The sequence below is a fragment of the Caretta caretta genome, chromosome 22 (assembly GCF_965140235.1).
Source record: "Caretta caretta isolate rCarCar2 chromosome 22, rCarCar1.hap1, whole genome shotgun sequence".
Classification (NCBI taxonomy): Eukaryota; Metazoa; Chordata; order Testudines; family Cheloniidae; genus Caretta; species Caretta caretta.
This window is the reverse complement of record NC_134227.1, coordinates 10,129,215-10,145,099: the sequence shown is the minus strand read 5'-3', so window position 1 is coordinate 10,145,099 and position 15,885 is coordinate 10,129,215. Positions and strand designations below refer to the sequence as shown.

Sequence of the window (15,885 nt, the reverse complement as noted above, 5' to 3'; positions counted from 1 at the left end):
TAATTCTTAATGCCCCGTGCTGCTGGCTGGGTAGTGCCCCCCCTTACAGGCTACACTGAGGAGAGCATGGTTGCAGGTACCCCTACCCTATTCCAGGGAGCATTGAAAGAACTGCCCTGCCCTTCACAAGTACTCATCCAGCACTTTAATACTCAGAGCACCCCTGGGGTGGGGTAGGCAGGCATTTCCCCCATCTGATACTGGGTCCCAGAGAGGTTACTTTATGAACCAAAGGTTACACCGAGAGTCAGCAGAACAGCCAGAAATTGAGACCTGGGCCTGGAGGCCTCTAGTGGAAGAATGCCGAGAATCAAACCCAGGTCTCTTAAAACCCAATTCACCACGTGAACTACTAGGCCATGGTGCCAACCACACAGTTCAGAAGGGAGCATTGGGTAGAGGGCCCCCGATGCTCTTCTCCAGCTCCTTCTGGGTGGGAGACGAAGATGGGCCTTTAACCAAACACTTCAGAATGTTGAAAGTCTAAGTTTGCTTTGACAAAGCTCGCGGGAGTTCTTCTCCCCAAACCGGGTCCCCCTTCCATGCTTAGCGTGATGACAGCTGTTAAGGTGAGGTAGGAAGAAAATGACATAGAGACAACTTATCTGCAGTATTGTAGCTGTGTCGGTGCCAGGATGTTAGAGAGACAAGGTGGGTGAGGTGACGTCTTTTGTTGGACCCACTTCTGCTGGTGAGAGAGACACGCTTTCCACCTTACACAGAGCACTACACAAACAATGTGCCCTAGAAAATGGGTGCATGCATATTTAGTGTTGCAAAGGGAATCATCAGGAACAGATGTTACAGTAGCCAATAAGTAGTCACTTCCTGTGTTCCAGGGAGTTGAGACTGCTTCCAGCTCCCCTGATCTAAAAGGACTCCCCTATGCATCTGCCTTCTCGTACTTGCTGGAAAGTGAGACAGGGATTGAAAGAAACAGAATAATTTCATGTTGTGCTACAAATACTTTTGCATTCCAGTTTTAGGAAGAACTGGCCAGGAACACCTATCCATGGGAGGACACTGGGACTCAATTGATTGAAACCGGGTGACACCCGATGACACTGCATAACACTTGTCTGTTCTCTGTCTTCCTGCACCCTCTTCAAACTCCCCTTGAGAAAGTCAGCACTGCTTTTAGCTGCAGATTTGGCACCACACATCCATGTGCAATGAGGCTTTGGCGTGGAAAGAAAGCTCAGCCAGCCATATCTCTCCCATCCTATCTGTTACATAGTGCTGTTCTGTGCTGTTTAATGGCTGCTACATTCCACCTAGAGGTGGTTGTACTGTAGTAGGGAGGAAATGATCTGTACATATTCTCTCTCTCTCTGATCCTCAGTGAGACGTATTTTCTGCATAATTGTAAAGAGGTTTGTGAAGAGGTCAAGTATCTTTTATCATGTACCTATAATGTGTCATGAAATATACTACATACATGCAAATAAAGTAAATACAAATTCATATTCATTATGAGTGCCATTTTAGACTACTGACCCTCAATCCAGTTTTTGGCCAGTTCTGTCCCATATCGCAACCAGAGATTCTACCAGAATTCTTGGTTTTAAATAGTTTAAAAGACACAAGAGATGGAAAAAGACCCATAAAGTTGAAAGATGAGGTCCCCAACCAAACTCCCAGATCCAAAACAGGCTGAACATGGGAGTGTTCAAAATCAGGACTTAGTGGCTGTTGGACCCCCTCTCTAATTAGGTCACTTCTGGCTAGTGCAGAGTTGATTGTTTCCTACAGCATATCCCCCTGTGCTTTGCTCAGTCTGGCTTAAAATGACCTAGGCAACAAAGCTCCCACCAGTTCTCTTGGGAGGCTATTGCAGACTAGAACATAATAATCCCCATTTAACTCCAGGTCTGCACCTATTGTTCCAACTCACCTAATGATTATGCTTGACACAAACAAGAAAGCTGCTATGTTTCTGACACATTTAGTTTAGCCCAGCTGGTGAAAATGTAAAGTGTAACAAATATCTACCCTTCTCATCCTTCATCAGAGTGGTGACTGGAGGTACAGGGATCATCACTGAACAGTAGTAACAACAGATATCTAAAATAGCCCAAGCATAGCCTATTTTAAATACAAGACAGAACTATGACAACAGTTGGGGCTGAACCCAGGACTTACAGAACTAAATGCCTCAGCCACAACTACTTGAGCTAAAACATAAGAACAGCCATACTGGTTAGACCAAAGGTCCATCCAGCGCACTGTCCTTTCTTCCAACACTGACCAATGCCAGGTGCCCCAGAGAGAATGAACAGAAGAGGTAATCATCAAGTATTCCATCCCCTATCACCGATTCCCAGCTTCTGGCTAATGGCCTCCAGCAGAAGAATGCCAGGAATCAAACCCAGGTCTCTTAAAACCCAGTCCATCACCCTAACCACCAGGCCATGGTGCCAACCACACAGTTAAGAAAGGAGTGTTGGGTAGAGGGCCCCAGAAGCTCTCCTTCAGCTGCCTCTGGGTGGGAAACAGAGATGGCCCTTTAGCCAAACACTTCAGAACATTGAAAGTCCAGGTTTGCTTTGAGTTGTGGACAAAGTACATGGGCATTCTTACTTCTCCCCAAACTGGGTCCCCTTCCCATGCTTAGTGTGATGTCACACAGAACCCCCTCTTGTATTTAGAAGCTGTATAAGACTTATCTTATTTATATGGACCAGCCCCTTGGAGGAGCGGGGGACAAAGACCCATATTCTTAGCTTAGGCGTCATTGGCAAATGTTGACATTTTAATGCCAGCTGCATTGTCATTTTGCTCTGTGCTGGTTATTTTTGGCAGAGCCTTACCTGTTGCTTCGACCATTCCTTCCAAAATGACCACGATTTCAAACTCCTCCTTCGCAAGCTGGGCACGGGACATCTCCCAGAAGGGGCTCTTCTCGTTGATTTCGTGTGAGATGATGAGTGGTGACACCAGGAATAGCCTGTCATCCCCTGTATCAAAGCCCACATTGATGTCCGTTTGGTTCAAGGGGATAAACTCCCCTTCTTTGGTCTGTTTGGACTTGATCAGCTTGGCTCTAATGGAAGCCTCAACAATGTGGGAATTCCGGAGGTCCCCGACCCGGAACATTAGACAGAGCTTCTCATCCCTGATAGAAATCACTGCATTGTTGGAAAACATGAGGGTCTCGGCCCTCTTCTTTGGTTGGCTGATTTTGACAAACATGCACCCTACCATGAAAGCATTGACAATGGAGCCTAGAATAGCCTGAACCAGGAGCAGTATGATGCCCTCGGGGCATTTTTCAGTGATAACCCTGTAGCCGTACCCAATTGTGGTCTCGGTCTCGATGGAAAACAGAAATGCGGAGACAAATCCACTGAGATTTTCAACACAGGGGATCCAGTTCTCATCTTCAAGATGGTCCAGATCTCCACGGATGTAGGCAATAAGCCACCAAATGAACCCAAAAAATAACCATGTGACAGTATAAACCATGGTAAAGACAAGAAGGTTAAAGCGCCACTTGAGGTCCACCAGAGTAGTGAAGAGGTCGCTAAGGTACCGGTAGGTTTCATGGACATTTCCATGGTGCACATTGCACTTGCCACTCTTCTCCATGTAACGCTGGCGCGGCTTCTTCATTTCTGCTGCCAGGAGACGGGTTCGGTCCGTGGCGATAGGGACATAGTCCCGTGGCTGTCTGGGAATCTTCTTGGGATCCATAGGTGTGACTCCAATTTCCATGTCCTGGTTCATGAAGATCCTAGAATCTCCAGCCATGGTTGGGCTAGGGCAGGGTAAAAGGAAACAACATTTAAGACATGGGGAAAATAGCTTTGCCAAACCAGTGCTGCTTTCAGATTACACAAAGGAGTGATAGCACACGATGCAACATTGACACCATATTGAAAAGCTTTGTCTTCTAGTCATAGAATGCTGGGCACAAGAGCATCCTGCATTAGAGAAGCTTTTTGGTACGGCCATTCCCTTCTTCTGGTAGTATTTTTGATGCCTCTTTTAAGGTTAAATAATGAGAAGTAATTATTTAACACCTTTATCATTACCTCATTTGTAGAGAATGCTAACTGAGTGAAGCAGGAGTGGTGAACTACTTGCTTTGAATGGCCCCTTTCCCTTGGTAGTAAGTTTGCACATACCTTGTTACTGATTTGGGTCATTACTTTTTTTTTTTAAATAAAAGCTCTTTAGGCTCCTTTTATACAAGGCAGAGAGGGATGAGCAGTGAAGACAATTTGGACATTTTCAAAAGGGACTAGTGATTTCTGGTGCCTCAATTTTTGGGGGCTCAACTGAAGAGATTTTGAAGCGGCTGGTTTACAGAAAATGTCAAACACCAACCCACGGCAAATCAGATGCCCCTGAAGGCAACCCAAAACCACTCATCACTTTTGAAAATCTAGTTTCTTAGATCGCTTCTAAAAGGCCCATGGTCTTTGTCCAAATCTTTTCTTGACTAATTATAAACAGATGATGATATGAGCGCCAGTCACTCCTGTCAGGTTACAATGTAACATCGTCTTCACCGAACATTAAGATTATAAAGTAGATATTGCTTTCTTTAATGGAAACTATTTCTTCTATTGAAAACCAAAAATTCCATCTTCAAACTCAGGGAAGAGAAAGAGTTTCCTGTGGAGAGCTGCCTTCAGTATATGAAAGAGAAACAGTAGCAACATTCTCCATGATATGCGCTCTCTGCGGTATCCTTAGCAAATCTTATTAAAACCTAACCAAATCTACTACAGTTCTGTCTTTAATCTTATGCATCTGCAAATGGGAAGAGGTACAGAGATACAATTAAGAGTGTCCTGGGAAAGACAAAGCTTAAGGCTGAGCAAAGTGGTTTCAGTTTTTCAATATATAAAAGTATTAAGGGTGGGTGGGAAGGAAGAAGAAAGACAAATAAATGAGGCAGCGGATTTCTGCTTCCACTGTATGGCAGCCAGTTCTGCAATTCCCAGCAGGGAATTTCTCTTATCCCTTGTATCAAAGCTACATAAATCAACCAAAATCAGTATTCCAAAAAAAGCAGCCAGAGTTTGTTGATGGAGCCACGTCTACTGCTTCACTATAGCATGGGTGGCGGTGATTGACCAGTCACCTGAGTCAAGATGGCAACCTGCCTTTGTAGTTAGAGGAAGAGAGTGAGAGTCTAGATCTGGGTTCTAGTCCCAGTGCTGGCAAGTTGGCTCCCTCAGCAGAGTTCTTCCTATACAGGAGAAGGAGGCACATGAAAGAGAAATGTTACTGCCACCAGGTGTCCCCCTTTGTAAAGGGGGAAAAGATAAATACTGTTACTGCAGCTATGGGCAGCTGGACCCAACTTCTCCTCTGCCATCGTTTACCAAACTCTCCTGCCCTCCCGGCACTGAAGCATCAGAATACCCAGCAATTCAGAGCCTGCCTGGTGACAGCCCCAGAGTGCAGGGGAGGTTGCTATGACCTTTGGTGGGGGGCAGTGTGGTGTGAGCAAGATGGGAGAAGTAGGGAGTTGGCAGCTGATAGGGACGAGGGAGAAATATTTTTTTGGCTTTCTGTTCTGGAGGGAGGGGGACTGGGTAGTGATGGCTGGTGGCAGGTGGCAGAGTGAGCTGTGTAGCTATTAGCCTAATGTTTTCTGTGTACTGCCCCCTTTAACTCTCTTGGAATGTCAGGCCTGATTTTCTGCCACCTCGCATAATGCGTGTCCGCTGACATCTGTGCCCAGTGTGGGTGTCAGAATGGCAGGGCCCGTTTACCCTCCCTTTGTAAATGCCAGTGCCAGGTGCAAGTCAGTGGAGAATCTGCACAGAAACAGAGGTTCAGTGCAGTGGAGATAAGTGCAGAAGAAACACACTGGATAGAAATTTTCCCTTTATTCTTTCTTTGCTTGCCCTTTTTTTATTAATCTAAAAACCTAATTACTGAAATTCACAGGTTCTGGTTGCTCCAGGAGTGTGGAAAGAAAAAAAAAAGAAGTGTCCTGCAACCCTGACTCATGAAAAACAGCCTGGAGAGATTAGCTGTTAATGAAAGGACACTGAAACCTGCCATAAGGAAAAACATACAGGGGACTGGCAAAAATTGGTTGCTAGGACAGCTGGTCTTTAACTACAGGTCAAGTTTGAAACTGTTTGGCAAATCTTGGGGATCCTTAAAAGAGATCCCTCAAAGCAGAAGTATTGCCTGTTGCAGGTGAACTGTACTGCCCATTTCACTGTAATTAGAATTTGTCCTAATATTTAATCATTTCCCCTGTTGCAGTTTAAGTCTCTTCTAGCTGAGTGATACAAGTAATTGATCACAGTCCTCTTCATGTAGGAGATTAATTCTTCTTCGTAAAGGAGGAAGCATGATCTAGCAGTTAGAGCACAGGGTTAGGAGTCAAGAGACCAACCTGGGTTCTATTCCTGGCTCTGTCAATGACCGACTTGTAACCTTGAGCGAATTGCTTCCCCTCTCAGAGCCTCAGTTCCCCATCTGTAAAATGGGGGATTAACGCTACTTCTAGTTATAAAACTAGGCAAATATAATTGTAAGTCTTGTAGGGAACCTCCCCTGACCTTAGAGGTTTGAAATCACCCATTTGTCAACATAACGTACAGCGAAAAGGGAGAACAGTGCAGAGATAAGTTTGAATTCCTCCTTTATTCCACATCCATAACCACCCTCACCATGCACACACATCCCCCCTGGTTAATGGTAACTGTGTACAAGCATGCAAGGGAGAATTAGCCTTCAGTTTGTGAAGCACTGCTCTCTCTCTAGCAGTGGACTCAGAGACTGGAACTGCCTGTGATGGTCAGTCACAGGTACCACATTTACCGTCCTTGGTTAAACAAGGCCAGGATAATAAAAATGTTACTTTTGTACAAAGCCTCATGCTCCTTTTAGACAGGCTGCTGGAGCTGCTGCAAAAGGAGATGAGAGTTGGTGCATTATCAGTTCTGCAAAGAGGCCTTTTATCAGGCTTCTCGGTATCGCTCAGCTTTTGCCCAGATGCCAAACTTGAGGAGAGGAGGGAGCACTAAGCGAAAGGAACTTAGAAATGCTGAAATAGAAAGAGATGGATTTTAGCTGAACTTCAGAAGGCATCATTTTCCCATGGCTGCTTCCATACAGGGTTGACGTACCTCTTGCACCTCCCCAAACAAACACCCCCAAAATGTCAGAGCAGACTTCTGTTTTCTTAGCAGGGTTACTTTTTTTTTCTTGTGAAGAATTTATGTCAAATCCAGATTTCACTGATGGCAATAGGGATTTAACCATTAACTTCAATAGGGACAGGTTTTGACTTTTTCTTGGAGGGGAAGGATGGCCCTGTGGTTAAGGCATAAAGACACAGGACTCAGGAGAGCTAGGTTCAATGTTTACCTCTGCCAGAGACTTCCTACATGACCTTGATTAAATCACTTAATCTCTTTGTGCCTCAGTTCCCTTTTTATAAAGTGAGGATTATATCTCTTCCTTTCTTCCACCCTTTCTTCTCTCTTGGCAGTTGGAATCATAACCCTTTGGGACTGTTTCTTACCAGGTGTTTGTACAGCGCCTAGCACGGTGGGATCTTAATCATGGCTGATGCCTCTAGGCACTGTGGGAATTATTTGTATAATATAATAATAATAATCTGGCAATGTATTGTGTGAGAATCCAGAGAATCATGAAAACAGATGGAAAATCTAAACAAATCCCTTTTCTCACCTTATTACAATGGTTGGTCAAATAGTTTTTTCCTTAACAGAAACACATGGTTCAAAACTTTCCACAGCCATGTGAACCGCCTGTCTATTAACAATAAGACATTTATATTTATAAAACTACCACCCCTAAGAGAGCAGAACTGCCAATCTCTGTTCCAGAGGGGCTTGGAATAGTGGGCCAGGGGAGCTGCGATGCAGATCAGGGCTGAGATGCACTGGTAATTGCACGGGAGCTGAGGACTGGTTCTGCAAGTTTGGATTTACGTGCATTAGCAGAGCAGTGTGGGGCCCAGGACTGGAATATCAAGGGGTGCTGCAGGTCAGAATTGTGGTGCACCAGCAGAGCTGTGTGGATGCTGCACCTGTTTGCACTATGCCTCTCTCTAAATTCTATCACTTCAAAGCTGTAGAAGCCAGGCTGCCCAATAACAATGCAGGAATGGGGTCTGAGAGAGAGGCCAGGGCAGAGGGACAAGCAGTCAGTCAGGTACACTAATAGACTGCTGGATAAACAGTCTGATAGAATGATTATTACTGAAAGAGCGGTTCTTTTGCATCCCCTCTGCCCATGCCACATCAAATGCAGCCCCAACCCTCAATCCACAGACTCCACTGAGAAGCAGAGTCCCTACTTGTTACAGCACAGCAATCGAATTAAAGTCCCTGACTGAAGGATGCCCATAGAGGTAGATCCTTATCACCAGGGGCAGATAACAGACAGATTTGCAGGCAAATGGATTGAAACAGAAAGTTCAAAGAAGGCAAACTGAGCAGAAGTCAGAGTGGAACGGAGGGACACCATTAGGGAGGGTTTCAGAGGAACAGCCGTGTTAGTCTGTATTCGCAAAAAGAAAAGGAGTACTTGTGGCACCTTAGAGACTAACCAATTTATTTGAGCATGAGCTTTCGTGAGCTACAGCCCTTGCAAATCTATTGAGTAGTGGATGCATGCTAGAGAGATGCTTATTGCCAAATGAATCTTTATTTCCCTGAAAGAAGGTAGCTTTCCATTCACCTATTTCATTTATTGCCTGTACTTCATAAGGGTTAATCTGTCCGTGGCACCTAAGTGAAAGTACACGGGAGAAACAGACCGACCCGACCGATCTTGGGCAAATCAATCCTTTTCCCTATGCTTCCGTTTCCCCATCTCTAAAATGGAGCTAATGAGACCTGCTTCCTTTGTCAAGTGCTTTGAGATCTATGGATGAAAAGTACTGTGTAAGAGCTACTCTGCTGTTATTAATAGACAAGGCAAAACGTTAAAGAAAAAGTGTACAGGAGGGAAACTGACAGCACTTTAGTGATAAACGTGCGGTTCAAATCATAGAAGCTGAATTACCTTGTCTCTCTCTCCCCTCCCGCCCAAATAATTCCTTTTCAAAGTGTAAACTCACTCAGCACCAAAGTATCAAGATTCCTTTAATTTCCTCTGAGTTTTCATTAGCTTGGCAGGATCACTTTTCTCACACATTGACAAAACTGAGTGCCGACTTACAATGAAATTCCTCTGAGGCTGCAGGAGATACCTGCCCACAGAAACAAAAAGGGGGCTGATTGATGATTAGTTAGGCAGCTACCAAAGGAAGTGAGATGGCTTTGCTGCTTGTTACAGAGCCAGGTTGATGACTGCTTGTCTGCTCAGAGTTTGTTATGCTTAGAAATATTGTAACACCAGCTGTTCAGTCTTTCAGAAAATGGGTGGTAAGAAAATTTCTCTGGGCAGAAAGTTGGCAGAATATGGGGAGAGACAAGGTTTATGGATAGTTACACTTCTTTGTCGGTATGCTTCCTGTCTGTCTAGTCCTCCGCCCAACGCTGGATGATCAGCATTCAAATATTCCAGAGCTCTTTTGTCCTCAGTCAGGTTCCAATATGGTCCCCGGTTGCCATAGTGACCACCTCGCCATTTCAATGCATTTATCCCCCCAATACTCCTGTGAGCCTAGGAAATGCTATAAATCTCATTTGACAGAGGGGGAACTGAGGCACAGAGAGGCTAAATGACTTGCCCAAGGTCACACAGGAGGCCTGTGTCAGAGCAAGGACTTGAACCCAGGACTCCCAAATGCGAGGGTAGTGCCTTGAACACTGGCCCTCTCTCCTTTCCTTCCACTGAATAAAAGACCCATGGTTTCTTGTATGGCTGAAAATTGTTTTGAAAAATCAAGGTAACATCTCCTGTACCCCATGGAGAAGGGACCTCCCTCCTGCGCTAAGTCGGGACCACATAAACCTAGACCAGCCCTGGCAGGTGTTTGTCCAACCTGTTCTTAAAAACCTCCAATGATGGGGATTCCACAACCTCCCTTTGAAGCCTGTTCCAGAGCTTAACTACCCTGAGAGTTAGAACATTTCCCCTAATATCTAACCCAAGTCCCCTTTGCTGCAGATTGAGCCCATTACTCCTTGTCCTACCTTCAGTGAACATGAAGAACAATTGATCAGATATCTTCAGCTGACCATATATTATCTTCATACAGAATGCCCAGTGGATTTCAGTGTTGTCCAAATACTGCTCTAGCTAATGATCTGTATTCACACCATCTTCTGCAAAGAGCCCCTTAGCTCTCACTTGCAAGCAGGGTCAGGACTGACTGGTAGGGAAGTGCAAGGAAATTCCAAGTGCACATGGTCGTGGAAGTTGCCATGGAAAGTGGTGTTGATTGTTGAATAGGTGACACTTACTTTTAAGTCAGTACTGAACACAACGTCCCAGATGGCTAAAACGGAGGCACAGAATGTCTGGCCCAAGACCAAACGGTGATTCAGTGGCAGAGAGTTTTCTGAACTATCCTATATAGAATTTAATGGAGTTATATTCCTACTATAGACAACTTCAGTTGCTCAATGAAACTTGTAATCATTCTCTATGAAATCCTATAGATTTTTAAGAGTAATTTCTATAGAGTTTTCTACAGCATCTCATACCCACTAAATTAGATAGGGCTTTTTCACCAGACCTGCTTCAGAAAATTTTAAACCAATAATGGCCTCTGCCTAATTAGACCAGGGGCCAAATCCACAGCTGGTGTAAACAGTTGCAGCTCCATCAGCTTTAATGGAGTCAAACCCATTCACACCAGCAGAGAATCTGACCTTTGTCCTTCTATGAGACAGAACGAATTTGCATCTTATTTTGATTGCTAGGGGTTAAAAATTCTGTTTTTACTGCTAGCTTTTTGAAAAGTGGAATAAGCTAAAAAAATAAAATCTGTTATTTTATTTCTATTTATGCCAGTTTTGCGGAGAGCAGGAGGGGGCTGTGAATGCATTTTTCCAACAGGAATTAAAGCATGAAAAATCATATGTAAAATACAAATTTGTGGGTGTACTACAAATATACTGAGGTTAGTCTAATAAAAATACAGTGGAGGAGCTAACATTTTAATGAAAAACAAAACAATTGTATTTTTCACAAAAGATAGAGACTGGGAAATGCTTTATGAGCTGTTCTAATGACCCCACAAGCAGCCTGGGAATTAACAGAACAAGTGTTATTTTATATAAAATAATGACTGGAGAGCATGTAGTTACCATAATATAGAGACCAGGGAGCATATATTGCCTGGTATAATGACTGGCTCAGTGGGAGTGTAAATATTGCAAGGGGTGGATGGGGAAATGTAATTAATATAAAATAACTGGGCAGCTGTAAGTGGAAGTGTGGATAAAACACAGTACGATGAGAGATGCATGCATAAGCTGATGTTCAGAGATCCCTAACTGAGTCTCTAATATTCAGTTGATAGTTGGTTCCCCAACGAACCAAACCTGAAAATAAGCCTATTTGATCCAGCCCTTTTCCAAGGCAGTGGCTCTCCCCAGGGCTGGGCTCTCTATGAAGCAGCGCTGCTTCCCATACACCTGTCCCGCTGTCTATTTCTGGAGATGCCTGTTGCCCTTCTGATATTTTTGGGGGGCTGCTTTGGCAGTGCCATTGCCCCATCTCCCAGCTGATCACGAGTTATTGATCATCATCCTGTTACTGGCAGTTCATGTTCTCTGGATGCCCCTAGAGAGAACTGGGTTAAGGAGTTCCCCTACCCAGACTATGGGGAAACCTAGGCCAAATGGCAAAAATACTCCTGCGGTTGAGCACATATATTATTCAATTCTCCCATCCCCAATAGCAATCGAGAGTCACTATATAATCCTGCACCTGCTTGGAAAATGGACGATAATACGACCACTGCTTAGCACTTCTACAGCACCTTCCTTCCGAGGATTTCAAAGATGAACTGGCTAAGCAAACCCCCCATCCTCCCTGCCCCCATGAGATAGGACGGTACTGTTATCCCCATTTCACAGAGGGGGAAACTGAGGCACAGACAGGTGACGTGACCTACCCAAGGTTACACAGCTGGTTAAGTGTCAAGGTGCAGATTGGAACCCAGGTTTCACTGCAAACGTCCAGGCGACTCTTTAGACCAACAAGAAGGGGCTGTCTCTAATGTTAAAATGTTCAGAGATTTGGCTTGGATCAGCACTTAGAATCCTGACTGCTTCTCTGGACTCTTCAAAGCTCCTGGGGCTGCGCTACTGGGCTGGAAGACTTCTGAGAGTGGGATGACTGGTGGAATTCAGGGCAAGGGGGAGGAGAATTGAGCCCCAGAAGTTAGACAGCCTGCTTCTAGACATGCTTATCTAACTGACACGAAACTTACTTAGATCCTCCCTAGCTGTCTGGACTTGCCAACTCATGGCGGAGAGCTCGTGGGAAGGTCCAGTTTCACTTCTCCCCACCCTCAAGCTTGGTCCACTACATTCCTAGCACAAAATTATTTCCTTATCTAGGGCACAGGCTCTGTTTGCTAGCAGGAGTTCAGAGCTGGGAAGCCAGACTGTCAGCTCTTTAGGGGAAGGACCACCTTTTTGTTCTGTGTATGTACAGCACCTAGCACAATGGGGTCCTGGTTTATGACCAGGGCCCCTAGGAGCTCTAGTAATACAAATATTGAATAATAATGCTAATTAACCAATCCAGTAAAGGCCAGCTCAGACCCTGGCCCCTGACGTCCCACCCAGGGCCAACCCCTAACAAATCAAGCTGGCTCCGAATGCTGATCAGTCAGTCCTATGATTAGCCCTAAGACGTGATTCCCACGCGGTTCATGACACTCAGTTCACCAAGGAGTGAAAAATAGATTAAATGAAAGTCAGGGCGTTAGGTCAGTCCAGCATGGTGGAAAACAGCCAAGCCAGGGGGGTCAGAGCGCCCTGGGCAATCACCTCAGACAGCCCACAAACGGGCCACCCTGATATGTGACATGGCAACATACGCCCACAGAACCAACTGGGATTCCCCAGGCACTAAGCAGCCCCTTGCACTTCAAAGGTTTGCTTTAACAATAACAACGAAGAAGAGGCTAAACTCCAGTTGCTCTCTGAACCCCAAATGAAACAGTAAATGCCCTAAACTTACAGTTTAACCTTTAACCCCAGGTGCAAACCCAGAGTCACTCCATTGGCTCCAGGGCTGGGTAGCTCCTCTCTCTCTGGTCCTTATACAATGCCCATTGCTGTAGTATGGGGGTGCTCACAATTTACCCTCACAACACCCTTGTCAGAGCTGACAATGGCATGTCCAAAATCAGAATCTGGCTCCTGTCTTCTCCAGTAGTTCCCTGGCAGTTAGACAGCACCTATTTACCCATTGTTTCCCTCACGTGGCTGGGTAGTGCATCCTTGTGCTTGGCTGCCCTAGGAACCGGTCCACTGAAGTCCTCCTGCCTTCTGGGCAGCAGCCAGAGGAGAGAGAGAAAGAGAGAGAGAGAGAGAGAGATAGGAAGCAAACAAACAATAGGGTAACTTACTTGCTAACAATGGTTCTGCATCAGTCTTGCTCCCTCATGTTTTTGGGGGACCCGGAGGAGACAGAGCTGGGAGGAAGGTAAAAACAGTTGCTGGAAGGGCTTCCGGTCCATGCCATCACCAGAGCATTGGGGTCTTCTTATCCCAGCCTCTCCCCTCCCTACCGCCTCCTGCCTGGTATTACAGAACATTTATATTGTGCTGTGGATTTAAGTGCACACGTCCTCTGCCCCTAGCCATCCCAGGCCTTTGCTGGCTCTGACAGAGATGCCATGGTTCCCCAGACCCCCTGCCCTCCAGCACCACGGTGCTACTTTTGCCGGTTAAATCTCCCTCCCTTTGCCTGCTCCCTCTCTCTGGCTGTGTGTAGTACAAATGAATTCTCTGCGTAATAAAGCTACTTAAAGGGCCGTGAAAGGGAGGAGGGAGAAGAGCTGTGCACATGTGATCAGGAGCATCATCTGTTCTGAATGAACAGGAAAGGGAAAGGTGGTTGAGAGTGAAAGCAGCCGGGGGAGGGAGGGGTTTGGGCCACGTCTTTGGACAGAATAGGCCAGTCTGGGGAGGGATTGGGGGAAATAGGAGGCTCCTTCATTTCCTTGGCAAAATGCAAAGGATATTGTGCTCCTCTATCAACTGCGTGGTCTTTGCTCTCCCTGCTAATTCTGTGAGTGTCTGCAACCCAATGCATATGCATCACCCCTCTCCATCTGCAAGGTTCTGAGCTTCCCTGCTCCCTGTGCCTGCCTCTGTTGTATTGGTATTTTTTTCAAAATCATGCAAACAAAGGCAGCTCTTAAAAGTGAAGGGCAGGGGAAATGCAGTAGCTGGAGCCCTGCACTGCTATCAGAGAACTCATGTGTGTTCATCAGCGCTGTGAAAAGCATAGCGGGTTTCTCTTCTGGGATGGATCAAGGAGTGGAAAGGGGGAGGAGGCAGAGGGAGAGAGTGATTTCTCTGGAGCTTGTCTTTTGCATGTCAACTATCAGACTGTTGCACGAGGACTCGCCCTGCAGTGGGGGTTCCCTCTGGTCCAGCTGGATCAAGAGGCACATTCCCCATGCTCCCCCTGGCCTGCTTGCTTTCTTGGCTTTGATTTGCATAGCCTTCATTTGAGAATAACAGGAGCAGTCCCACTAGGTTTAATAGGAGATTTTATCTTTTGGCAAGCAAATGTCAGGCCAATTGCAGGTGTCCGACTGCTAGGCCTGGAGACTGAAGGGTAGCCACAGAACAAGTCACGCCAGCACAAGCTTCTCCATTGTGCTCCTCAATCCTGGCCCCAGAGCCCCACTTCATTTTTTAGGTCTGGGCTCACATGCTTCTGTCTCAATGCATGTCTCACCTGAGCTTCTGCACTCACTGTTATTCCAGTCATTCTATCCCCATGTAGCCCTGCAGACACACCTCTGCCATGCCCTGCAGCATCCCTCCTGCTGCTTTCACACCGAACTTGCAAACTCCCCTGAGCAAAACCAGGAATTTTCTCCAGTGGAAAGTCAGATCCTGTCACCATGTTTGTAGCAACGAATAAAAGTTGTGCCGCCCACTTCTGCCCCACCCCCAGGGTCCCATTTTTTCCCTGAAAAATTGTTGAGGCAGGATGGAAAAGCATTTTGCTCTGTTGGCAAACCTCCCAAACTTTGGCCATGGTTTGTTGGTTTTGCCAGCAGTGAGAATTTTGTGTGGGCATGTGCTACTGCTCTGCTTGCCAGGAGCTTAGCTGCCGGGCAACTGGCTCTCAGTCTCCCAGTCCATGTGGATGCATTTCCCTGGTGCTGTTTAACTCCTCTTTGTTGCTGTCAGACATCAGCAAGCACCAGGAAAAAGCTCTCCCTCATCCAAAGTGTAAATGTCACGTGCATTAATCCCAGGTTCCACGGCATCATAAGGAAAGACGTGGACCTAGACGGTCTTGATGTGAAGAACATGCCCAGGAGATATTACCTCTGGAAGGAAATCCTGATCTCTTGTTTTCTAGCAGGTGAGACCTGCAGGGACTAAGGGCCAAATTCACATGTGAGTACAAGTCAGTCTACAGGGATCTCAGGATGGAATAGATAGACTTTCCCTGACACTCAGCCTCAGTAGGCCAAGTTCAGACAACTTGGTAAGCTACACATTAGCAAGTGGGTGTGAGTCTAAGAGAGTTGTGTAGGAGTCTACGCTGGCATGAGGCACGTGCTAAAGGCCCAGGGAATGCATAAGATGGTGCTCCACCCTACTGTCATTTACACCTTCTTATATCTTGTATGTAAGTTATACCAGTTGAAACTCCCTTACACATTGGTAGCAGCTGGTAAGTGGTCTAAGAGAAACAAACAGTGGAAGCGGGGGTGTCTTTATTTATAAATCAACCCTGATTTTGGCCCTGGTCGGAAATTCTCCAACAAACATTTTT

The 15,885-nt window shown here is 45.8% G+C and overlaps 1 protein-coding gene across 1 annotated transcript in view; it reads right to left on the bottom strand.

Annotated features, from left to right (window-relative positions):
* KCNJ5 (potassium inwardly rectifying channel subfamily J member 5) overlaps positions 1-13,928 on the bottom strand; it is a 31,831-nt gene extending 17,903 nt beyond the window's left edge. The window contains exons 1-2 of the mRNA XM_048827575.2: positions 13,487-13,928; positions 2,811-3,757 (exon numbers count right to left, since the gene is read on the bottom strand). Of these exons, the coding sequence (XP_048683532.1) occupies positions 2,811-3,750 (940 nt within the window). The 5' untranslated portion in view covers positions 3,751-3,757; positions 13,487-13,928. The remainder of the gene's footprint in view (positions 1-2,810; positions 3,758-13,486) is intronic.
* Positions 13,929-15,885: the final 1,957 nt, after the last annotated feature.